General features: G+C 49.2%; 1 protein-coding gene across 3 annotated transcripts in view; it reads right to left on the bottom strand.

Moving 5' to 3' along the window:
- Positions 1-2,345: 2,345 nt before the first annotated feature.
- The window catches only part of Gpa33 (glycoprotein A33), a 36,341-nt gene continuing 14,349 nt past the window's right edge, over positions 2,346-24,337 (bottom strand). The window contains exons 2-7 of one of the 3 annotated variants that reach the window (XM_021199264.2): positions 21,768-21,922; positions 15,790-16,006; positions 11,122-11,277; positions 4,920-5,039; positions 4,078-4,213; positions 2,346-3,704 (exon numbers count right to left, since the gene is read on the bottom strand). In XM_021199264.2, the coding sequence (XP_021054923.1) occupies positions 3,572-3,704; positions 4,078-4,213; positions 4,920-5,039; positions 11,122-11,277; positions 15,790-16,006; positions 21,768-21,922 (917 nt within the window). In that variant the 3' untranslated portion in view covers positions 2,346-3,571. Of the gene's footprint in view, positions 3,705-4,077; positions 4,214-4,919; positions 5,040-11,121; positions 11,278-14,463; positions 14,687-15,789; positions 16,007-21,767; positions 21,923-24,337 lie in introns of those variants that run through there. The other 2 variants (XM_029539187.1, XM_029539188.1) reach the window with 2 other exon arrangements.

Here is a 24,337-nt window from a genome sequence, read left to right as displayed (position 1 = left end):
TGATTCTGTACTCGATAAGAAAGTGAGAACACGGTCCCTATTCACCGTGGCAAAAAGATTTTATAGTTGGAAATAGCAACTTGGTATCCTGTGTTTTAAGGGCTTGACTTTCCATGCTTCAACTTCTGCTCTGTAAAATGGGAATACTAAAAGCATCTGGTGATTTTGATAGAACCAGCCCCATAGGCTCATAGATTTGAATGCTTAGCCATTAGGGAGTGCCCTTACTTTAGACAGGTTAGTGGATGTGGCCTTGAGGAAATAGGTGTGGCCATGTTGTCACTGAGGGTGGACTTTGAGGTCTAAAAAGCACAAGCCGAACCCAGTGTCCCTCTCTTCCTGCTGCCTGCAGATCTTGATGTAGAATTCTCAGCCACCTCGCCAGCACCATGTCTGCCTGCATGCTACCATGTTCCCTGCCATGATGGTAATAGATTAAGCCTCTGAAACTGTAATCCAGCTCCAACTAAATGCTTTCCTTTATAAGAATTGACTCTGTCATGGCTGCCTCTTCCCAGCAATAGAACACTGACTAAGACTGGTCCCGTGAGGACTGTAGGAGAGATGTGGAAAATGGTTAGACTCGTAGCTGGTCCACAGTAAGTACAGCCTTACCGCTTGCCATTGGTATGTACGTGTCTCTGCCTTTGAGACCCAATACACTGTGACACAAAAGCAACTTCAGTAGAAGCCCTGATGAGTAGTTAATTTATAAGCTGTATCTCATCTTTCAGGGACCTGTCTGAGCACCTGCCCAGAGGCTCTGAGCATCCGTGCTGGGCTAGCTGAGGCTGTATGGGAACCTACAGCAATCTAACTGCCACAGCTTCTGGACTGTGATAAATTCAGCAGGAATCTGTACTGTTGCCAACTGATAATGAGAGCTGACACCCAAATAATAGAGTCCTGTGCTAGAGGACAAGTGAGTGTCAGCGCCTGCTCTGTTTTGTCAAGATGCAAGCAAATATCACCCATTTGAATCATCCCTAGGCGCGCGTGCGCGCGTGTACACACACACACACACACACCTTGCCCCAGTACTTCTGTCTCATGCACCTGTTCTGTGTCTGCTTCCTGCCCTAGATACTAGCTCTTCAGTACCCCTGTAAGCAGCACAGAGCTAGCAGGTGCTCACAACATTCCCTGCTGAAGTAAAGCCAGTTTTCTCCTATGCTCTTCCCTAAACCCAAGCTAAGTTGGGAGCCAACAGGATGGAGTGGCCTCCAGACATGCCTGTGGAACCATGAACCATGGCGGATAGTGGCATCTCTAAGTAGCCAGGAGGCTAGGTGCTAGCCCTTGAACAAGACACTGTGACAGTAAGCATTACCTATGCAACTAACCCTTACCAAGTGCCCATGAGCCAGTTCCGATGCTCATGCATCTCGTAGGCAGAAGCAGAAGTGAATATGTATACCCGGGTCATGGCAGCACCATATGACAGATGCTGAGGCAGGAGAAACACAGAGCTCCACAGAAATGGACATGAAGGAGATGACCTTAAAAATGACTCATGAGTCTGTGTTCAAGCTGACCATGGATCCAAGCTGCTTTGGGAGAGAGGTGCCATGGTTCTCTCTAACAGGGTGATCTGCCCATCTCCTCAGAAAGGGCACTGTAGGGTATCACAGCGAGGGAGTCTCTGTCACCATCTTGGAAGCATATGGATGACTACCAGGCCTGCCAGGTCTTCTGACACTGCAGGCTCTTGGAATATACCTCCACCACCAGGCTGACCTCTGTCCTGTGTTAGGGTCTCCCAGCTCCTTGTTGCCACCAAGCCTGCCTTGCTGTTACACTAATCACTCTCCTTCAAAACACCAGCCCCCTACAGGCGCTGAGACCCACCAGAGAGTTGCTGTGTCTCCACGGCCTACCGAGAGGACTCCCCGGATCTCCCAGAATGCAGCATCCTTGGACCACCTACGCCAACAGACATTCATCCCTGCCTTGATCCTTAGACCCACCTATGATCAGACAGCTGCCGGCACCATCAAAGACTGAGGAGGGGGCTGGGAATCTTTCCGTGTTATTTAAACGGAGTTCGGCTATTAAACTTCGAGCCTTGACCAGTAAACATTGCCTTGGCTTCATTTTCCTTTCGCAGCCTATTCCCTTTTAGGACAGTTCCGCCTTTCAGGACAAACCTAGACCGGAGTGAGTGTTTCCGCAGGCGGGAACACTCAGTCCTGTCCCCAACAACCTTGAGAGTCACTGCCTACCCTTTCCTTGGCCACAAGTAATAGAACCCCAAGATTCTCTACCTGGTCACCTTGCCTCACTGACCTGCTAGGCACAGGTGTACTCGGCAGGAAGGAAAGATGAGATGGGTGAACAAAGAAAAGTGAATTTCCACCAGTAACTTTATTGATAAAGAAGCATTTTGATTGAAACAAAGAGTTTAGCAAAGTATATAAAATATAAGTGTACATAAAATCAGAAGAGGGAAAGGGATTGATACAGTTGCTTATCTGGTGATCTAGAAAACTTTATCCAGTCGTAAAACACATTTGGAGCAGCTCATATGGCCTGAGAGAGCCCTGGAGAGTGACGAAAAGGGTGGATTGCATCAGGCAGGGCAGCTGGCATTCAGAGGCCATGGCTGGGCAGAGGTGGGAGGGAAGTAACCTTTTGTCTGTGCTCATTTTAAATCAGTCTGCCCACCTAGCCAGACTAAGACAGGGCTTGGGTGGAGTCACCAGGTGTCCCAAGTCACACCCAGGAGGCAAAGCACTGGCTATGAGGGCAAGTCCCCAGTTGAGGCTGCCAGACCAAGATCCAGACCCTCTCCAGGGCACCTACTCTAATTCAGCAGGAAGTGTATCTCTGGTGGCCTTGCATGCTGCCCAGGTCTAGGTGTGGGACAAAGTGACATCACTGTCTCCCTGTGTGTTAGCAGTCACAGGATTAAGAAAGATTTGGGGATCCAAGACTAGTGGGTTCTAAGGACAAGCAGGCTCTTGACAGGCAGAGATGGAACTGAATTTGGGGAAGTCCTAAGAAGGCGTATGTCTAGAAACAGAAACACTGTGGTGGGAGATGAAGCTGAGGGGGAAGCTGGAGGCCAACGTGGCCCCTTAGCATGGAGGGCACAATTAAGCTGGGTAAATCACAGGGACTACACCTTATCGTTGATTTCTTCTCTTCATTCAACAAAATATTGAGTGCAGGCCCATCAGTGGTTCTCCCCTGAGTGTCGGGCATGGTGAGGCAGGGCAGCCTCCCACCTTCTGAAGCTGGCGCTTGCCTGGATGGCGAGCTCGGAGCAGAAGCAGCCCTGCATGGTGCTGAGCTTCTAGGAGACCCTGCCAGCCATAAGGGAGGCAGAGGATGCTGTCTGGTCTAGGGAGAAGGCCAGACCCTGAGTCAGATTTAGCAATGAGGAAGGGTCCTTTCAGTGGTCATCAGGTAGGACGTCAGTAGCCAGGCCAGTGATGCTCCCCAGAGGCAGATACACAGGAAGAAATAATCCACCAATGCCTGGGGGAGGGGCAGGACTTGGGAGAAGGGCAGCCAGAGCAGGAGCCTGGGTCCTAGCCCTCCCTCCTCTCCCACTGGGCAGAAGGCCCCTTCACTGGAAAGGTTGGTCTGGAGTGCTGCGCCCCGAGCTCCTCCGATCCTCGTGTCTGTAGTCATCTTCGTCTTCCCGCCCTCTGGAAATTTCTATCTGCTGCTTTTTAGGCACTTGGTAAGCTGCTCGGTTCCTATAGGGCAATGAAGAAAGAAAAGAAAGTTAGCCCTCCCTCGTGGGGGGGAGGGGGCAGGAGGGGGTGGTTACCCAGCCCACAGTGAGATCTCCCAACTGAGGAGCTGAGGAGATCAAGGTGGAAAGAGTGTGTTCCAGCCTCTGTCTGACCCTCGGCTGGCCATGAGAAGGCCTGCTCCGAGAAGAGAATCTGAAAACCACAGGCCCAGAGGACAAGGTTGACTTGGCTGAGTCGCTCATTCCTCAACTGCAACTGGGAAAGACCGAAATGTGTTGGTGTCTCCCAAGGCGCTAATGCGCATGCCCGAGGCGCTGGGCTGTGCATCTCTATCAGCTCCCATCCAAGGGGCTGCCTATCCCAGCACACTTACGGCCGCGCTTCCTCCCTGTCTTCAGCTTTGTCGTCCTTTTCCCGGCAGCAGCAGCAGTAGACGATGACGCCGATGATGATGAGGGCCACAAAGACACCCCCCGCAATGCCCGCATACAGCGCAATGTTCATGGAGGCTGTAAGAGGATGAAACAGCCGTACTTCCCGACACCCAACTCTACCCCTCTCCCCAGCTCTACCCCTCTCCCCAACTCTACCTCTTCCCCCAGTCCCCCACCCCCGGTCAGTCATGGGTACAGAATAGACAGGCAGGCAGGAGGTGAGGAGCCTCTTGGTACAAGGCACAGCAGGCCAGTCCCTCCCCAGCCTCTGGGCAACTCCAGTTCTTCTGCCTGACCAGGGAGCCATGGTTGGAAGCTTCTGGTAACACGCTACAACATGGCCCTGGAGCATTGTGATCAGACAGATCTAAGGACATTCTTTAGGTTAGAAACGCATACAAGGAGAGACAGACCAGAGCATCCTGACTCCGGGCTCCCTGGGCTCTCCAAAAACCCTGAGTGTTAGCGTCGCCTGCTTCTGGCTTATGCTATGGTCTCCCTCTCCCCACCAAAAGGGAATAGGGTTTAAACCAAGACAGCTGGTTCAAGAAACTCCTCACACTCTGAGTGACCACAAGGCAGGTATGGCTGAAGAGGTCTCCAGAAATGTGTCCCAGGCTCTATTTCCAAAGAACCGGAGGATCTGGGCTTCTCAGGGTGAGAGAAGCTGGGCCAGGAGTCATCTCTCCAGGGCCACGTTGGCCACTCATTCACCTCCAATGGCCTCAAACAGCCATCTCTGGACCTTGTAGCCCTCCCTCCCTCCCCACCCTGCTCTTACGAGGTCTGGGTGCCACGGTGATGTTGCAGGACTCTGTCCCCACGTCATTGCTGGAGGTGCAGATGTAGTAACCCGCTGTCTCCGTGGAGATGTTCTTCAGTAACAAAGGCTCGCCTGAGACTGAATGCAGAACAGCATGGTGAAAAGACAACATTTGGTGGAGTGTGCACAGCCCAGGGCTGGGAGGCCTGGACCCTGGGAGCTGCAAACTCACCTACTTACCCCTGAGCCTCTCTGAGTTGGTCCATCAGTGGTGGAGGGAAAATCACCTCTAAGGATGCTGGGAGATCAACATGGCAGAGGGGACAATAGTGAAGAGCTTCAAAGGCAGTAAAACCCCTGGGAGCCAACTCTGGCTTTGCCTACTTATTTGATGTATTTTGCAAGTAACTTGTCCTACCGAATCTATTTCTTCATCTATACTTAGAAATGATGGTACCTGTGTAACGAGGTACGTGTAAGTCTAAGATGAGATGTCAATAATAAATATGTGTCCAGTAGAATGTCTGATTGCAGTAAGTACTTGGGAAACACACACACACACACATACACACACACACACACACACACACACACACACACACACTGGCCAACTCAAGCATGGTGAGAGTGACTCTAGCAGGCCTTGCCCTCTCCCTATTTCTTCCCAAAGCTAGCCATCACGGTCTATCCCTTTCTTTGGTGGCGACCTCCTCCTGAGGCTGATTTCCAAGGTCTAGCTCTCAAAGTACTGAAGTCCAGCAATCAAAAGCCCTTTTGGGTTCACCTAACACTCCGTTTAAATTAAATGCTGCATCCTAACACGAGTTCCCCTTTTACCTTTATAAACGGCCATTTGCCTATTGGCCACGTCTGTCTCTTCTCTATCCAGAGACAGTTCTTTGTTCCCTTTGTTTCTCCTCTCCCTTCCTCCCCTCCCCTTCTCCCTCTTCCTCTATCTCCTGTTCTGGTCCTTTATCCCTGCCCTGTGCCCCTCTGGGGCAGATAAATCTCCTCTGTGCTGAGAACTTGGTCTTGGTGGTCCTGGGCTGATACTTGTCCTATATATGGAACAGGAAATGTACATATGTGATGTGTGTGGTGCATGGTATGGATATGCTATGGGAGGATGTTTCTGAGTTGAGGGACAGTGTCAGTTTAAAGTCTTCCTCCGTCCAGTCCTTCAGCAGTGGCTGCCTCATCTGGAAACGAGGGTGAAAACAGGAAATGTCGAACCCGGGGACGTGGACCACGTAGATGTCCTCACAAGAGAGCTCTCCCTGAACCCATGACAGCCTGTGTGTATGTCCTGTTCTCAGAGATGCTTCAACATCACTGCTATTTCAAGACAAGAAACCCACATCCTCTAACTATAGCACCAGCCACATCAGAACCTTGTGCCACCAGGTGTCACAATCTGTCCCCAGGACACGCTCTAAGTTATCAAGAGGGACTTGGTGCCACCAGGTGTCACAATCTGTCCCCAGGACACGCTCTAAGTTATCAAGAGGGACTTGGTGCAGCCTTTAGACATTCCAGAAGCTATATTTAATCTATAGTAGCCAGCTCAGTGTGTGTGTGTGTGTGTGTGTGTGTGTGTGTATACATGCACATATGTGTACACATGTAGAGACCAGAAGTTAACTTCAGGTGTTTCGGTCTCTTTTCTCTCTTGCTTTTTGAGACGGAGTCTCTTGATGAATCTGGACCTCACTGATTCGGCTGTGTAAAGGATGCTCGGTGAGCCCTGGGGTCCTCCTGTCTCTGCCCATCCCCCGCCCCCGGTGCTGGGATTACAGGCAGGCACTTTTGTGGGTTGCTCCTGATCAAACCAAGGTCCTCACAATTTCATGCCAAGCAGTTTGCCGACTGAACCACCTCCCTAGGCCCTGCATTCTAACTACAGTCTGGACCTGCAGCCACGCTAGCCTGACGTCCGGTTGCTTCCCCACGTGCCAAACCAGGGAACAGCCCACACGAGGTCCTGCCTCCACACTCTGGGATTGTTGGTCTCTCAGCATCCTCAACGGTGTTGCATCCATCCAGCATTCTTGCATGGAAGGTGAACCACGTATTCCCAACTCCAGTTCCACAGAAGGAGAGTCCTCTGAGATTTATGTTGGTATGTGTGCATGCGCGTGCACAAGTACACACACACACACACACACACACACACACACACACAGAGTAATAAGTAAATAAATGTTTAAAAAGCAAAACACCTTTGCACTATAAAAGCAATGTAAGCCCATGATAAAAAATTTATGTATGACATAAAGCTATCACAGCCTTCAGACTAAAACCGTCTACATTCCAATCACAGCTACAAACAAAACACGGAGAGCGAGCACCCGTCTTCCTGCCATTTCCAATCTATGAAGGAAGACACACGAAACAGTGGTGACTTCATGAGTGGTTATGGTTCAAAGTGGGGGCTGTATCTGAACTCATGGTGAAGGGGTTTACTCTTGTAAACCTAGAGGGCCAGAGGAAGCCTCTAAAAGAAGAGAATCTACAGCACATTGATTTTATTTTCTTCTCTTCTTATCATAAATACGCTACTTTCTTCATATTCTTTCCCTAAAACTCAAAGCACGTTTTTTTTTTGTTTTTTTGTTTTTGTTTTTGTTTTTTTTTTGTAAAACGTGGCAGCCTTGGATTTTAGAACCCCGCACCTGAGTGTTTTCTGGTATACCATTTACAGGTGATATTCGTATATGATACTGGAAAGAGGCCCACAAGCAAAGCAAGTATGTAAATCACTATAGTGGTGACGCTTCGGGGGCGTGGCCTACTTTGGGGGCGTGGCCTACGGGTGTTTTGATAATGCCAGTGGAAACCTTGATGGGGATTCAAAATTCCATTTTTCTAACTCAACTGTATTTGGTTAACCTTAAAAGGATTTTAAAGGAGCACACTTTACAGAATGCTCTCTATCTCCAGGCACGGGTGTGTTTGGGACGCCTAGCGCTGGCATCAGAGCCCCCACCTGGGAGTCAAGCGTCCACAGCACCCCAGGGCAGCTCCTAGGCCTTCTTTAGGGGTGGGATCATGAGGGTTCCTGTTGCATGAGCCAGCACCATCCTTCCCCTAGTCTCTAAAGCAAATGACGTGTTCTAGAAATGTATCTGGGATAAAAGTGGGCTCATCCCATGTCACTGGTTGGCTTTGATTGAACTGAGGAATCGCAGGCTCCTTTTCCTTTTGGAAGAGTCCATTTCTGTCTGAAACCCGGTTTCCCGTTGTTGTGGCGCCATCTTGTGGTCAGGAAAGGGAATGCCTATGGCTGCCATCTGTCCCGCTGAAGCGCGAAAGCCCTGATAACCCCAAGATATTGATACTGAATGATCAGGATCTGCTCTTTCTGTCCCCTCCCACCAACGCCGGTAAGTAAGCTCTGGCTGCCACGCCTCATCCCAGGCTCTGGGGCGGCGGACCCCTGAATTATTCCTGTTCCGTCCACTCCTGAGCTCACCGGCATTTTCACAGGTCGCCTATGGGAAACTGCCTCTTACTTCAAGGAAGGTAATATTACCACCATCTCAGTCAGCCTTTGCTGTGGTTTTTGAAGGACCAGAGAGCTTGTCAGTGACTTACAGCTACAAAGTTAAAACAGGACTGCCGGGCTCTGCAGGGAACTCTGGGAGCAAGAGTCTGAGAACATCACATCTAGACACAAAACTGCATGGTGACCAAAGCTTCGACAGTTAATACTGTCAATCTGAATCCTACTGGGCATGCCTAGTGGAATTCCTAGATCAAATCCACCTTGGGCATGGTTGGGTGGAGCAGTGTAGATTAAGTTAATTAAGGTGGGAAGACCCTTCCCCCACAGCTGTAGGCTGCGCCATCCTTGGGGTGGAACAGTGGACTGAATAAAAAGTAGAAAGTGAGTTGTGCACCAGAATTCCTCCCTCTATGCCTGCCCCCTCCCGTGCGTGTGTGTGTGTGTGTGTGTGTGTGTGTCTGTCTGTCTGTCTGTCTGTGTCACTCTCTGTCTCTCCTTCCCCTCTTTCCCTCTCCCCCCCCCCTTTTCCAGTGGCCAGGGGCATTGAGAGCTGCAGCTGCCACGGCTTCCCCACCTTGGAGGACTATGCTCTTACTTTGTGAGGAGCCCAGTGTTTACGGGGAAAAGTCCAACCTCCTAGTCTGGCACACAGGCCCCTCTCCATCTTTCCCCATCGTCCTTCCCATGAACAACACTGGCCATCATTGTACCCTACTCCTCATGTACCCTACATGACATGTACCCTACTCCTCAGCCACACTGACGCCATGACTCTCATGCTGTTTCCTGCTCTGAAGGAGCTGCTGACTATAACTAATAACACCTAGAACTGATTGAGTCCTTTGGCGTCAACCAGGCACCAATCTCCGTGCTTTACGTACTTTGGTTCGCCCTTTACCATAACAGCATGAGATGAACACTGGTGTTGTGCCCATTCTGCAGATGTACAGACTAAGGCAGAGACAGGCTAAGTATCTTGCCTTACTCGCTAGCAAGGAGCACAGCCAGGATTAAAGCTGGTGGCTACTCTTCAGCACCTGGTCACGCTACAACTCCAACATCCCCTTTGTGAGGAAAGCCTCCAGGATCCCTCACACAGTCTGTATCACATCACTGTGTCAGCCCCCACAACTCATGACCATGTTACCTTCAGCCCTGGACCCCACGGTGCACACTTTGCAAGAGGAAAGTCACGAAACCACTGTGTTCTTAGACCACGAACAGGCAACAATGGGTAGACAGAACACCTTGGGGTTTAAGCACAGCTGCCAGGTGAGCTCAACAGAAATCTCAGACATTCAAACACTGGCAGGCCGGGAGCTGGTGAGATGACCGTGTGGGCAAAGGCACTTGGTGCCAAGCCTGATAAGTGAGTTCAAGCCCTGGGACTCTCCCACATACACACACACCCCACAAATGCAGTTTTAGAAACGTGTTTAAAATTGGCCAACCGGGCTGGAGGGATGGCTCAGTGGTTAATGACTGCTCTGCCAGAGGTCCCAAGTGAGCTCAATTCCCAGCAACCACACGGTGGCTCATGACCATCTGTAATGGGATCCAATGCCCGCTTCTGGTGTGTCTGAAGAGAACAACTGTGTGCTCACATACATAATATAAATAAATAAACCTTTTAAAAAATAAAACTGGCTAACCAGAAACATACCACCAGAACTGGACACTGTGGGAATCCATATCACGTCTATTACTATCTAGCACATCGCCCTTTTACCTTAAGTCGAGTGAATTCTACTAACATTTTGGGTTTTAAGAAGTTATTGTTTGGTCTCCAGATGACTGAGAGACAGTGTGATAATCCACTCGGCTTTGATGGAAACCCAGGGGGCGTGAAATGTTCATCCACGGGGCTTCCCAGGGCACTGGATGTTTCACGGGGCTTCCCCAGGGCACCAAATGTTCCTTCCTCGCCCAGAGCAGCCTCACCCACAGGCTTGGCTCTCACCTCCTTATCCCATTTCTACACACTCAGCACTGAACGACCTCAAAGCTAAAACTGATGGACACCCCTCGGTTCACTGGCGCGGCCACGGCAGCTAGTGTGCGCACTGAGAGCCCAAGCGAATTCCACTCCAGCAGCCATAATGGCAGTAGTGTTTACATGGTCCCAGCTCTGCCCCTCTCTCCTCTTCTTTCTCCCCTAACCTCCTCCTGTATCTTGTTTATTTCCTGATCAAAGGTCAAATATTAGGTGACCAGTACAAAAATGGGTCTCTCGGCAACCACAGCTATATCCACCATAGCCTGCCTGAGGATGGGGACCCTAACACCCCAAGTTGTGTTCGTGGTGGTGTCTGGGACGGGCTGGTGTGGATGGGAAACGGAGCTAGGTAATTCCCCACCTCAAAAGTGGGTTTTAGGCCATAATAAAGCTTAAAAGAACAAGCCCCGGTGTTTCTGCACAGAATGCTTAGCGGGACTCACTTCCTCAAGAGGATGGAGGGTGGGAAGAACAGAAATCACGTGACCTCTGCCATAGCCTGTGCTGCGCTTCTGGGAGCCACTGCGGTCCTTCGCAGCTGTGAAGTGGGATGCACAGGCTTTTGTGTGGAAAACCAGTACTCTGAGGGATGGTCCGAGGTAGCTCAAGGGCAGGGCTGCATTAGTAGGACTGGTTGGTCAGCCTCTGTCTCCTCTAGCAACCCTACACAGTCAGGTGTCCCGTTATGGGATACACGGCCTTCCCAGCTGCCCCCTCACCTGGCTGGGTGAGCGGCCGCTGCTGGTTCTGGGCGTTGTAACTCTTCCAGCTGTATTGTGGGCTCGGAGAGCCCTCTGCAGAGTGGCATGTCAGCTGGATGTTGTTCCCGATCACCATCTCCCCTTGGATGCCGCAGTCTGGCTTGGAGGGTGGAACTGTGAAAGAAGGAGATCAAAAAGAGACCTGAGTTGCCTGCAGACAACTACTACCCATCCCAATATCCTGTCAACCTATGTACACACACACACACACACACACGGGGGGGGGGGAGAAACTCATAGCTTAGCGGTGAGATGTAATATTAGAAAGCTAATTCATCCCCAAATACCCGCTGTCATAGCACCCTCTAGTAGAAGGGGCAGCCCTTTCAAGACTGGTCTCACTGGCTGCTGACGTGCCCTCCTAGAAGGAGGGGCTGGGCAGGGTTTTGAACTCTCTCACCTGAGATGCCAGCCACTCTGCCATACACCAATGGCCATCTGTAAGTAATCCTGTCCTAACTGTTCATGGTCTTGTCTCAGAAGGTGCTGGAGTACATGGAGTGTGAGATGCATTTGAAGTGGGAATTGTCCATCTATACAGTGATGGAGAACCGTCCGCACTGAGGTGAGATTCAAGCACTGTGGTTTGCTGTGGGCTCACCTGAGCTTTGCACACGAACACAGTAACTTGGGAGTTCTCCAGGCTGAGCTTCCCTAGAAACACTTCGGTTTGTCTTTGGTGTCCTACAGAGTTTGTTTGAAATCTCCCCAGGGAAAGAGTCCCCACAGGCTGGTTGATAGTGTCTTCTGTGCTCTCTGTATTCTTGGGAATTTGAACATGATCAACGTAGCTGTTATACAGATGGAGGCCACCGGAGTACACAGAAGGGACACTTATTCTTGGGTTCTGGGAGATGTGGGACTAGAACCAAGGTTTCCTGACTCCAAACCCAGTGTTTGCTCTATTGTCCCAGGTGAGCTCTTTCTGCTCCTAACTCAACCGGGGTCACCTCATTCCTGATCTGTAAAGTCAGGGGACAGCAAGCCCCTATAGGGGGCCATATGGGATTTGTAGGTGCAATATTATTTCCAATGCTGTTTTTTCTCTTGGAGGTGTGTAGAATATATTTTTATCCTTTGAAATCTTCATACATGTATGCAATGTATATTGATCATGGTTTCCCCACCCCCACCCCAGTCACTCCCCCTGGTTTTAATAACATCTTGGAACCATAGGGCAGGGCAGGTTGTGGGCTGCTGCTGGCCAGGGTTTCTCGTCTTAGGTTAGATGTAGCCCTTCTGCTTCTCGGGACTGTTCTCTGTGGATCCACCATTGCCCTCTCCCCCTACTTTGTGAATAAAATGTAATCAGCACTAGCAGCTAGCCAGCAGGAGGGACCGAGGCAGTGCAGAGCTTCCCTGCTGGGTGAACAATGTGACCAAAGACATGGGAGTGGGCAGAGGTGACCAAGGAATGCAAAGAAAGGGGTTTATAAATCCCAGCAGCCACTGCAGACCATCCACACTGGCTTCTTGAGACTCCAAGCCCATGACTTCCCCTCAACCTTGTTATTGTCACGTTGGGCAGAGTGGATGGCTCTGTAGGCGTTAGTAGGTACCCAGGTTCTGCCTAGCAGTGCTATGGTGGCACTCTGAGTCAGTCAAGAAATCTAGTGGGGGTACAGAAGACGACGACGAAACAATGGCAGCGCAGGGGATGGGACTTCTGGGGCAGAGAACGATGACCCAATACATAATTCTGGGCTTCAGCCTGAAGGTCACCACGGTGAAGGAGGTGACAGGAATTAGAGCAGAGATGAGCATGCCGAACAGGGGAACCACATGTGCAAAGGCTCAGGGGCAAGGAGCAGGAAGTATCCGTGAGACTCCAGGAAGCATCGTTAGGGGCGAGGAAGGGAGAGCACATGGTGGGGGAAGTTGTCACTGAGGTCCTTGGACCCTTCTATCTTTGTCACATGCCATCTTGGATGGCTTGCATGCCCAGTTCAGGCACATGGCCACCCACCTTGAGAGTTAATGCCAGTCTTAGCCCACCTGGAAGTTGCCAGAGGAATTGTCCCTGACTCCTCTCTTCCACTCCAACAGCTGCATAATTTCTTCTTGGAAACAGGCAGGCTATTATTAGGAGTGCCTCGCATCTGCTGACACAGCTGGGCCAGCCAGGTATGGGCGGGAACCAGCGGGACACATTAGAGGCGCTCCTGAATCCCCAAACAAAACCCAAGCTCCTGAGGATCAAAGGCCAGCCTACAGGAGCAGGTGAGAGGAACACCTGCCAGAGGTTGGCTACCTGGCCTCCTGCAAATCCTGCCAACCCTGGGGGTAGCAGACCTGCGACTCTGGCGCTGCAGGGGAGGCGAACCTACCCTCTGGGCATCCCTTCCTGCTGTGGTTCTCTCTCCCTCCTTCCTGGCCCGCACACCAGAACCTTGCAGGGCCCTTACCTAGCCAACCTCACCCTCAGGCGTGCCTTTAGCAGGAGTCACAGCGGCAAACTCCCACAAACCGGTCAGACTAAGTGGCGGAGTAGCAGAGGGACCTCCCTGAGCTAGTGTTTGTTTGTTTGTTTGTTTGTTTGGACAGGGTGGGGTGGGGTTGTCAGATACAGTCAGAAGTGGGAAGGAAAGTGCCAGAGACCAACTGCTGAGGCGTAAAAGGCAAATGTGCCTGTTTGAAAACTAGCACCTACTTCATCCACTCCTTGGGTGTGGTCTGAACAGGAATTCCAGAAACTGCCCGCGAAGGTGATGGCCAGCAAGAGAGATCTACTTTCAAGGGGACTGAGCCGAGATCTGTCGCTCCAGGCCCTTGACCACAGGCTCTAAACTTCCTGCGGTCCCCGTGCCAGGCACACCCTGACCCTCTCTCTCCAGATCTTCAGCGCCCCAATCACAAACAACTGGGACCTCGAATTAGATCTAGTTTAAAGAGCCCCGCTCGCGGGAGCCAAGAGTACTGGAGCGGGTACTCACAAGCGAGAGGGTCTTGTTCTCACGTGGCCTGTTTTACAAACAGAAGGTTACCTGAATAGTTACTGAGGGAGAGGCCATGGAGGTTGGAGGGGATGTGTTAGGCTTCAAAGCCTCTCGGATGCCGTCTGTTCCCTTTGAAGACGTCAGAGGGCGCCAGAGGCCAGGGCAAGGATTCCACACCTGCCGCACTGGCTGCTGAGTTTTCTGGCTTCCCGGCTTCCTGGAGGTGAGCTAAACAAGGCTAGCTCCCAGGGGCTAAGGTCGGAGTGTCCTGCTAGCCTCCCCAGAATGAGCCGCCCCCGTATAATTAAAGTCACTCTCTTTTAAATATTTCCTAGTTATATAGACACCGAGAAAGAAAATTTTTCACAAAGAATATTGCTGGGTTTATTAACGTAATTTTTCTAAGCAACAGGATAGTTTCAACGAATTCCATATTCTCATATTAAACGTGTATCCTTAACTCTTCGGGTTAATCTGATTGCCTTTAAAAGTAGGTGGTCCTTGATGTACGGACCAGAGTTTGGTTGGAGGAGCAGCAGAATCAGGTTTCAGATTTATACCGATTCTTGCCATTTGTTTGAAATCCTCTGTCAAAAAAAGGCAGGCCAGGTATTTAAAGAACCCAAATGTTATACAAGTCTGTGTATATATACTCCTCATATGTATATATAACGTATGGTTTTTATATCTACCTATATACAAAGTGAGATAAAGGGGTATATTGTAGTATTGCTTGTTCAAACAAGAGCTAACAAAAAGCGTTGAAATCTGAGGTGTTCATGGAGTGCTATCAAGAAGCAACTTGCTAAGTGCTTTATAATATCCCACGTCTTCACATGAAAGAGGAAAGTGTCTGAGTGTGTGGTGGGCATTGGGAAAACACCAGGCGAAGTCGAAGACACCTGCCTGCATTACCGCTGGCTGCCACATGGTGGCGGGGTGGGAAGAGGTGCCTAGTCTTTAGGCAGCATTAGTTGATAACCGCAGTGTAGTCTGACACACTCTAATGCTTTCTGAGTCCAACAACTACCATATTCAATTTAAAAGAACTTCTGCCAAGTAGTGTAAAGGAAAAAGAGGAGAAAGGATCCGCTGTTTCGATGCACAGAGTTGCTGCCTCCCAGGAGTGGGGCCGTTGCTTACACGGCACATAGACCAGGTGCTCATGAAAGCGTCCCCAGTAACTGGTTTGAGGCAATTACTTCCTGTGGACCTCACCTACTCAGAAACTAAAGCAGATGAGTTTCCTCGTCTCTCCAAACTATAAATTCCAACAAATTCTCCCGTGAAAAGGATGCTATCCTGGGGCATACTTCCCATTGGTTGGCGACCATGCCTTTGTTAGAGGGAGGTTGGAGAGACTGGTGTGGAGCTGAGTTGAAGGCAGGGAAAGAGTCACCTATGGGAGTCATGATCGGCCCTGTGAGTGCCACACAAGATGAGAACCCGTGTATTGCCTTCTCTTCAGTAATGAGTTGGGAGGCAGAAAGAAGAGTTGGTCTGGAGGGGAACAAGCAACGGGAGCAAGGGATGACTCCAAAGCCACGTCTCTGTCCTCAGAAACAGCCTGCTAGCTACTGAGAGCCCCGGAGAGCATTTGGCTCCAGCGGGAGAGACAGATCCATGGCTCTGCTGCTGACAGAGCCCCTCTGCCCACCCTCCTCCCACAGGAAAAGACAGAGACACTCACCGAGGACCAAGAGGCGGACTCGAGACTTGGCGTTGACATCCTGGTCTGACATCAGTGACACGGAGCACTCGTAGGTGCCATTGTCGTCCATGGTCAGCTGGTCGATGGTGATAGAGGCGTTTGACAGCTCAGCATCGTTAGATACTCTCACGCGGTTCTCATAACGGTTCCCATAGATGTATTTCTTTGACACAAGATTCCAGGTGACCACTCTTTCCTGAGAGAAAGAGGAAATGTCTGCCAGGCCCTGGCCTAGACCTGCCCTGACTCAATCTTCGTCCCCCAGAGCCAACCAACAACATGTCAAACAAAAGGGCAGTACCTGCTAGTAGATTCCTCTTGTTAACTAGCTAGATAACTCTAGACTTTAAAGATTTGCTTTTAAATGAAAGCTTTAGGGGCTGGGGTTGTAGTTTAGTTGGTAGTACGTGCCAACCACACGCAAAGGCCTGGATTTGATCCCAGCGCCGTGTAAACTTGAAGTTGTGGTATGAGCCGATCATCCCAGCATTCCAGAGGTGAAGGGAGAGAAAAGTTCAAAGTCGTCCTTGGCTATGTAGCAAGTTCTAAGCCAATCTGGGATGCATGACACAAAACAGCACAGAAGCACACAGCCTGGGATACCAGTGTGTGAACGAGGCCAGCTCGGATCCCAGTACTCACATTTGTGACCAGCCTCTCTCTCCTTGGTTCCCTCTCAGCCTGTGGTTTATTCTCATCCATCCCTTCCTTCATCCAACACCCACAGAGCCCTACCGTAAGCCAGGTATCACGCTAGGTAACCACTGAGTTCCAAGCTCACTTAGTTCTGACTATGGCCCTTGGAAGTTGTTGATTTATTCGTTGGTGTTGACGAATGAGCACATTAACGGCTTAGGCCACAGAAACAGACCAGCCTCCCTCAGTCAAATCCTCACCCTGTTGCTAGTTGAATGGCCTTGGCTGCTCTGAGACTCTCTTTTCTCCACTACAAAACGGAGATGTTGATGATAATGCATCCCCTAAGATTGTGGTGAGAGCTAAAGCTGATAATACAGGGGGCACAGTTGGGATCGACCTGGCGTGGTGTCTACCGTGACAACCCATTATGACAGTCCACCATTTCCTGTGCATACAACCGGTGAGTTCTTCCCTCAAAAATGAGTTTGAAAACCAACCAACCAGGGTATCTCATGATTATAACATAGACTGGCCACTTGGGGGAGGGTTCCTATGAAGGCTGATAGCTGCTTCAAATCTTGAACGGTAGCTGTGAATTAATCACATAAAAAGCTAGAAGGCTGGAACGGGGTGTGTAATGTGTTAGACACTGGAGGAAAAGGAAAAAAAAAAACCAAATAGCAGAGAGTGGCAGTGTCAACCCCATGAGGCACAGGGTGAGTAGTGACAGATTAGCGAGACCGGGCTTGGACAATAAAGGCCATAGCTGATACATATGATATGTATGTTATGTTGCGTACTGTTTCAAGGACTGGATACCTGTTACCTCATTTAACCCACACGCTCCTATGCTCCTATGCAGTACATCTGATGATCGCAGCCACCATCTTACACTGGAGGAAACAGGGATACCACAAGGCAGATTACATATGCTCCCCAAGTTGACATGTTTAAGTGACTAGCAGGGGCTGAGATGATCTTGGTGACTCTGGCTCAGAGTCTGAACACTGCAGATTCTACCGAGTCACTTCTGAGACACTCGGGGACACTAAGTAGTTCACGGTTCACCTTCAAAGCAATAACATACTTTGCTTTTTGCTGACGCTTGGCTTGGTTTCCAGTGGGAATATGGGGCGAACCTTGCTCAGTCCTTCCACATGCGAGGCAAGAACTCTACTGTCCAGCAGCATCCCTGACTCCACAATTCTGTATTTTGGGGATTAGCTCTTTTTCCAGAGCACAGATGAAAAGGGACAAGTTAAGAGGTAGCCAGGAGCCCACATGATTGTTGTCAAATCGGGTTATGGCAACACAGAGAGACAAAAATGAGTTGGAGGGGCAAGAAAACGAGGGACACATGAAATTGGGGTGGGACCAAGACGCAGAGTTAGAGAGCAGTTAGTCCCCAGATTTAGGGCTTAGGCCTGGATGTTTGACGGTATCATTCCCAACAGAGTTAACACATGAGGAGAGAGTGCTTTAAACAAAAAGTTTGTGTTCTGTTTATGTGCGGGATGCCTGAAGCGGGACACCCATGGCCAGATGGGACAGCTGAATCTCACTGTGACTAGACAGGTAAGGAGTTAGGCAAGAGGAAACAAGGAAATCACAGGATGTCATGGTAGCTGTGTCTCCCACCGTTAGACTGCCCTTTGTGGTGAAATACTGGGAGATGCAGTTAGCTCTCCCTGCTGTATCAGAGATGAAGGCATCCATGCACACCTATAAAAGGGGTGGCTCCTCCAAAGGCCCCAGATTCATTATCATATTATTTGCATGGCGACCTTGACCCCTCCCCCACTTTGTGGGTTTTTCAAGAGGATCTTAAGAATTATCCTAAAAGCAAAATCTAGTTCACTGTGGTTTAAGAGGAAAAGGGGGCCACATTGTCCCAGTTAATAGGTGGCCCACCTCATAAATATTCACAAAACTGCTGTATTTCTATGCCCAGAACCAAGTGGGTCGCTGCTTGCCCCCCTTTCCGGTCAGACCTCTGCAGTCTCTCTCTCTTTGGGGTTCACGCTTTATTTGGGTAAATAAACTTCTGTTTTAACCGTATGTGTCTCTTGGCTGAATTCTTTCTTTTGAGGACAGAACTAGGAGGGCTTTCAGCTGGTAATATATCTGGGGATGAACGTTTAGAAGCCGACGGCACACATGTGTTCACAGAGATGTGGGCTAGGCATGGCTCAAAGAAAACGTCAGGTACCCAAGTTATTCAAAGGATCAGAGAGACAAGACAAGCAAGGTCCCCCAAAGCCAAGAAGGGCTCTGAGAAGGAAAAGTAGCTGCTAGTGGGAAATGCTGGTGACTTCAAGAGTGTTCGTAGAGAAAACAGATGAGACGGGCAGAGAAGAGAAAGTGGAGAAGCTGTGTCAGGTCTGAATCCTGAGCTCACAGGGCCTGTCCAGTGTGGGTTGCCCTGGGGCTGTTTGTATTTTGATGTTAATTCTGCTTCAGCAAGAAGGGCTGCCCCTGGTGAGATCACATGCTCAGATGATCTCACTGACCCTTCTCCCCGTTCTAACTGGGTAAATAAAGGCTAGAACCGATGATTGGGCAGTAGAAGAGAAAGGTGGGATGGGTGGTCTCAGAGAAGGGAAGGAGAGGGGAGAGAGGAGAGAGGGGAGAGAGAGGGGAGAGGGGGGAGGGGGGAGAGGAGAGAAGAGAAGATGGAAGGAAGATGGAGCAGAACCACATGGCCTGGAGAAGCCACAAGTAGCAAGGGGTCCCGTAGCTGGGGAACAAATTAGTATAGTGATAGATCTGCCCAATCTAGGCATATAGCTTATAGATATAATAACTGGTTGTGTTATTTATGTGGGCTTATTGGGGTAAGAAATTGCCACCAACACCTTTCCAGTTAGAACAAGGCATTCCAGTTTTCCAGCAGATATGGCCTAGGTTAGGGCACATGGCATAGCTATTGGAGCCCAGGTCCCTTCAGCTGGACACCCGTGTGCAAGACCCAGCTGTCCAACCCCACCTGATAGCCCTGATAGGGTAGACACGCCATTGGGAACGTCTGGCTGATTCAGGGAGACAGGGCAGAGGGTAAGGGGGTGTCTTGGCTGCCAATGGGTGCCCAGTTCTCTCCTGACCCTTAGCTGGCTTTACCTGGGTTTCCCACCTCATAACCCTCTTATCAAAGATGTCCTGATTGTTCCTGGATCTCTCTCTCTCTCTCTCTCTTCCTGCCCACACCACCTGCTGAGGCTCACACCAAACAATGCCTTTCTCTGCATTTGTTTTTTGGTCTCAAGGGTGCTGCCTCAGATCCTTTTGGAAGTAGAGTCCCCAACAGACAATAATAAATAACGGTAGAGCCTGGGTGGGCACTGTGAAAAGTCAGCTGTTGGTGTTACACCCGGCTTGCTGGACACATCTGGACAGAGGTGTAGGGCCCTTCAGTTCCCGCAGGCTGGCGCTCAAGACAGCAGCAAGGAGTTTGGGGCTTGCTTTCCCTCTGGGAGCAGACAGGATAGGCATCTATGGCCCATCAGGGCCTTCAGACCATATAGGTAAGACTGAGGGCTTCGTTAGACCTGTCAGCCAGGAGGCAGGTGTCCTACGATTCTCTGTCAGAGAAAAGGCTAAAGCGTCTTTCTCTCGGCATGGCTGGGACCTGATGATGCTCTCCTTCCCTAAAGGTCACAGAAAGGAGATCAAGGTCGAGTCGCAGTAGCAGGAGGATATAAAGCTATTTTTTCCTAGTTTTGACTCTATCATATGTATTTTTTTTTTGTCTGTGGTGGATAAATGTGCTGGTCAGTTTTATGTCGACTTGACACAAGCTAGAGTCACTGGGAAGAGGGGCTATCAACTGAGAAAATGCCTCCATCATAAGATTTGCCTTCAGGCAACTCTGTAGTGCATTTTCCTGACTGATGATTGAAGCAGGCAGGCCCCCACTGTGTGCGATCCCATGCCTGGGCTGGTGGTCCTTGGTGCTTTAAGAAAGCAGGCTGGGCAAGCCAGGAGAAGAAACAGCAAGCGGCTCTCCACGGCCAGCCTCCAGTACCCAGGTTCCTATCTTAAGTCACTGCCCTGACTTCCTTTGACAATGGGGGACAGTGCAGAAGTGTAAGTCAGATAAACCTCTCCTCTATCTCTAAATGTCTTTTTGGTCATGGTGTTTTATCAGAGCAATAGAATCCTAACGAAGATAATTTTTAAAAATACAAATATAATTGGTAGTTAAAGTGTAAGGCCTTAAGCCAAGTGCATGGCTGCTTTCTGTATGACCATCTTAGCGGTATACAAGTGCACTGAGATGCGTAGAGTCTGGGACTGCGATTTTAAGCTAGCCATGTGATGGCTTTGGAATTTTTGGGTGTGTGGGGGCTGGAATCAAACTGGAGCTCTTTCTGGCTAACCCCCCTCTCCCACCTCCTACTCCCCAACCCTACCCCCCACCTCAGTATTCAGGTGCCCTCCACCACCTCCATGATGCATGTTAGCTTTTTTTTTTTTCTTTTGGTTTTTCAAGACAGGGTTTCTCTGTGCGGTCCTGGCTGTCCTGGAACTCACTCTGTAGACCAGGCTGGCCTCGAACTCAGAAATCCGCCTGCCTCGGCCTCCTGAGTGCTGGGATTAACGGTGTGCGCCACCACGCCCAGCCCGCATGTTAGCATTTTAGAAGACTTGACTTAAATGTACAGACAGATGCTCCGTGTTTTATAGTTACACAGACGTGCTTTTGATCTCAAATGAGATACATTTTTCACTTATCAAATCATTGGTTATCAGACAGTTTGAGCATACGCTGAGAAAATGGTAGACAACATTGTGTATGAAAATGAAGACTGGTAAGATATCTAATGAAATTAACACAGAAGTTCCGTTCATTCATTCATTCATTCATTTCAAGACTTTGAGAATGTTAGGCAAGTAGGTTCCACTTTTAATAATCTATTACATATATATATATATACATATATAAACACATATATGTATATACACATATATCATATATAATAATGTTTGTGGTTTGTGGCAACAAAATATAGGAAACAAACCAATTATATATATATATATATATATATATATATATATATATATATACATACATACATACACACACACACATATGTGGACATATATATGTGTGTGTGGGTTCTCATAAATAATTTTTAAAATAAGATATGGAGTCCATAGCTCAGTATTAGAATCAGATCACAAGGCCCTGGGTTTGAACATCAACCTGGGGAGAGGAAAGAGGAAGTGACCCAGGGAAGGTTTTAAGATACCCGCCTGTCAAGAGCTCACACTCAGGCGACACGCATGCCCATGATGTTTCATTCACCCTGGCGTCCTACCGTTTGACTTCTAAGAAGCTTATCCCACTGAATGAATCCCTCTCGGTCTGAAACAGAGGTGCTGTAGGTGCACGGGAGGGTGACACTCCTTCCTCGAGCAGCCCGAAGAATATCCTGTGTAGTCTCCACGGTAAGAGCATCAGCAGCCACCCAGACTGGAAAGAAAGAGGGAAATGAATGGTACGTACGCACGCACGCACGCACGCACGCACGCACGCACACACACACAGGCTGTCTTCAGACCGCTGCAAGGATGGCCAGAGGAGTTCTGTGGCTATATGAAAGCTCCCACGGCAGCATCCTGGTCAGGACATGTTAGCAGCAGTCTCCAAGACCAGGACAGGGAGGAAGTCAAGTGCCTTGGTCTGCTGTCTTCTTACTCTGAAGTGTCCTGAAGAAGTTCCCTGCCTTTGGTGGCAACCTGGCTTTCAGGCTCAGATGTCCACTCCTCAGCTGTGCAGTGTGCTCTAAGCCCCAGTGTTCCCATCAGTTACCCGGGAGATGAAGTTTAACCTCATCCCAAGCACAGAAAGCCTTTCTGCTGTAACCAAGATTTGTGTATTCCCTTACTTAACAAATGGTAATGGGACACTTGCATATCCTTAAGAACTTTATGAGCAAGACTAAAGCAAGGTATTCCTGGGGAGCAATTTATCAGAAGTAACTATCAGAAAGGAGGTTTGTAAGAAGAAAGAACAGTCCCACCATTCTGTCACACACATTCTCCTTAGTGCTAGCGCCATTGTGAATCTGGGTGGTCTGTAATTATGATGACAGGACATTCTATGGCTCCCAGGATAGCTTATGTGACAGAATATGCTTTACCTCATCCTTTTCAGATGCCACTCTGGGGTCCTGGCTAATGCTTGGTGAGCAAGCTCAGCAGACACACATGCACACACACACACACACACACACACACACACACACACACACGAGAGCTAAGAAGAAAATGAAGAGAAAGTTTCTGGAGGCCAAGGTGTCTCATGAAAGGAATTGTGATGGCTTGGATAAGAATGGCCCCATAGCCTCATACACTTGAATATTTAGTCACCACGGAGTAGAAGTCTTTGATAGAATTAGAAAAATTGGGAGGCGTGGCCTTGTTGGAAGAAGTGTGTTACTGGGGGTGGGTGGGCTTTAAGGTTTCAAAAAGCCCGTGCCAGACCCAGGTTCTCTCTCTTTCCCTCCCCAACCCCTGGCAATTGCTCCAGCGCCTACCCTCATGACAGCATACCATGACACCACGCTCCCAGCCGTGAAGATAATGGACTAAGCTCCTGAAACTGTAAGCAAGCCCCCCACTTAAATGCTTTGTTTCGGGGGATTTGCCTTGGTCATGGTGTCTCTTCACAGCAATGCAGTGACTAAGACAGGGGTCAACTGCTCTGAAGTCAATGATCTGTTTATACAGGAGCTCAGAACCCAGAGACTGACAGCTGGATGTGGCATTGTGAAGATGACCTTGACGAGCAGATGGGAGGGGAGAGGTGAGGATGGAGCTTAAATGGAAGAGGTTCAAGAGCAAGTGGAACAAGAATAAGGAACATGTAGACAACTTTCTGGAAAGGACACAAGTGTGTTATAGCTAAAATCAGCATTAGGACCAAGACAGGTTTGTGTCTTTAGCGGGCAGATGGTATATTTGATAATTTAAAAATACTTTGAGGCTGTTTATTGAAAAGAATGAGTCAGAAGAGAATGGAGTGAGCAGGGTGGGAGGAGGGGAAAACCTTAGAAGGGACCCCACGTCATCCATCTACTGTGACAAGATGTAGCTAAAGGCACAGATGAGTTGGTAGGCTTAGGGGTAGCAGTATGAACAAAGTTTGCTCTGAGGGTTCCTGTGATGAGGTTGTGTTATAAGAAATAAAGCATCCTGCTAAAGGTAGCCTTTGGTGGCCTAGATCTGAAGCCACCACAGTGGAAAAAAATGGGTCAGGGTCAGATGAACAAGGTGTGCTGGTTAGTTTTAACTGTCAATTGGACAGTTAAATCACTGGGGAAGAATTATCATCGAGAAATTATCTGCATCCATTTTGACTGTGGTAGATCTGTGAGGAACTGTCTTGATTGTTCATTGAGGTATGAAGACCAAGTCCTTTGTGAGCGACACCATTTCCTAGTCTGGGGGGGGGGGTGGTGAACTGTGTAAAAGCAGAGGCCATGTGCTGTACAAGCAAGCAAGAACACATTGATTCTCTCTTAGCACGTGAATGTTGATGATGATGTGACTAGTGGCTTGAGTCCTACCTTGACATCTCCAAAATGATGGGATGTAATTAGGCACTGTACCCCTTCCTTTGTTGCTTTTTGTCAGGATATCAGTTAGAGTAACAGAAACAAAACAAGAACACACAATTCTTTTGAAAATGCAGGTGAGATGGCTCAGTGGGTAAGAGCACCCGACTGCTCTTCCGAAGGTCCTGAGTTCAAATCCCAGCAACCACATGGTGGATCACAACCATCCATAAGGAGATCTGACTCCCTCTTCTGGAGTGTCTGAAGACAGCTACAGTGTACTTGTATATAATAAATAAATAAATAAATAAATAAATAAATAAATAAAT

The sequence above is a fragment of the Mus pahari genome, chromosome 5 (assembly GCF_900095145.1).
Source record: "Mus pahari chromosome 5, PAHARI_EIJ_v1.1, whole genome shotgun sequence".
Lineage (NCBI taxonomy): Eukaryota > Metazoa > Chordata > Mammalia > Rodentia > Muridae > Mus > Mus pahari.
The sequence above is the reverse complement of the archived record's forward strand: the minus strand, read 5'-3'. Positions and strand labels throughout refer to the sequence as shown.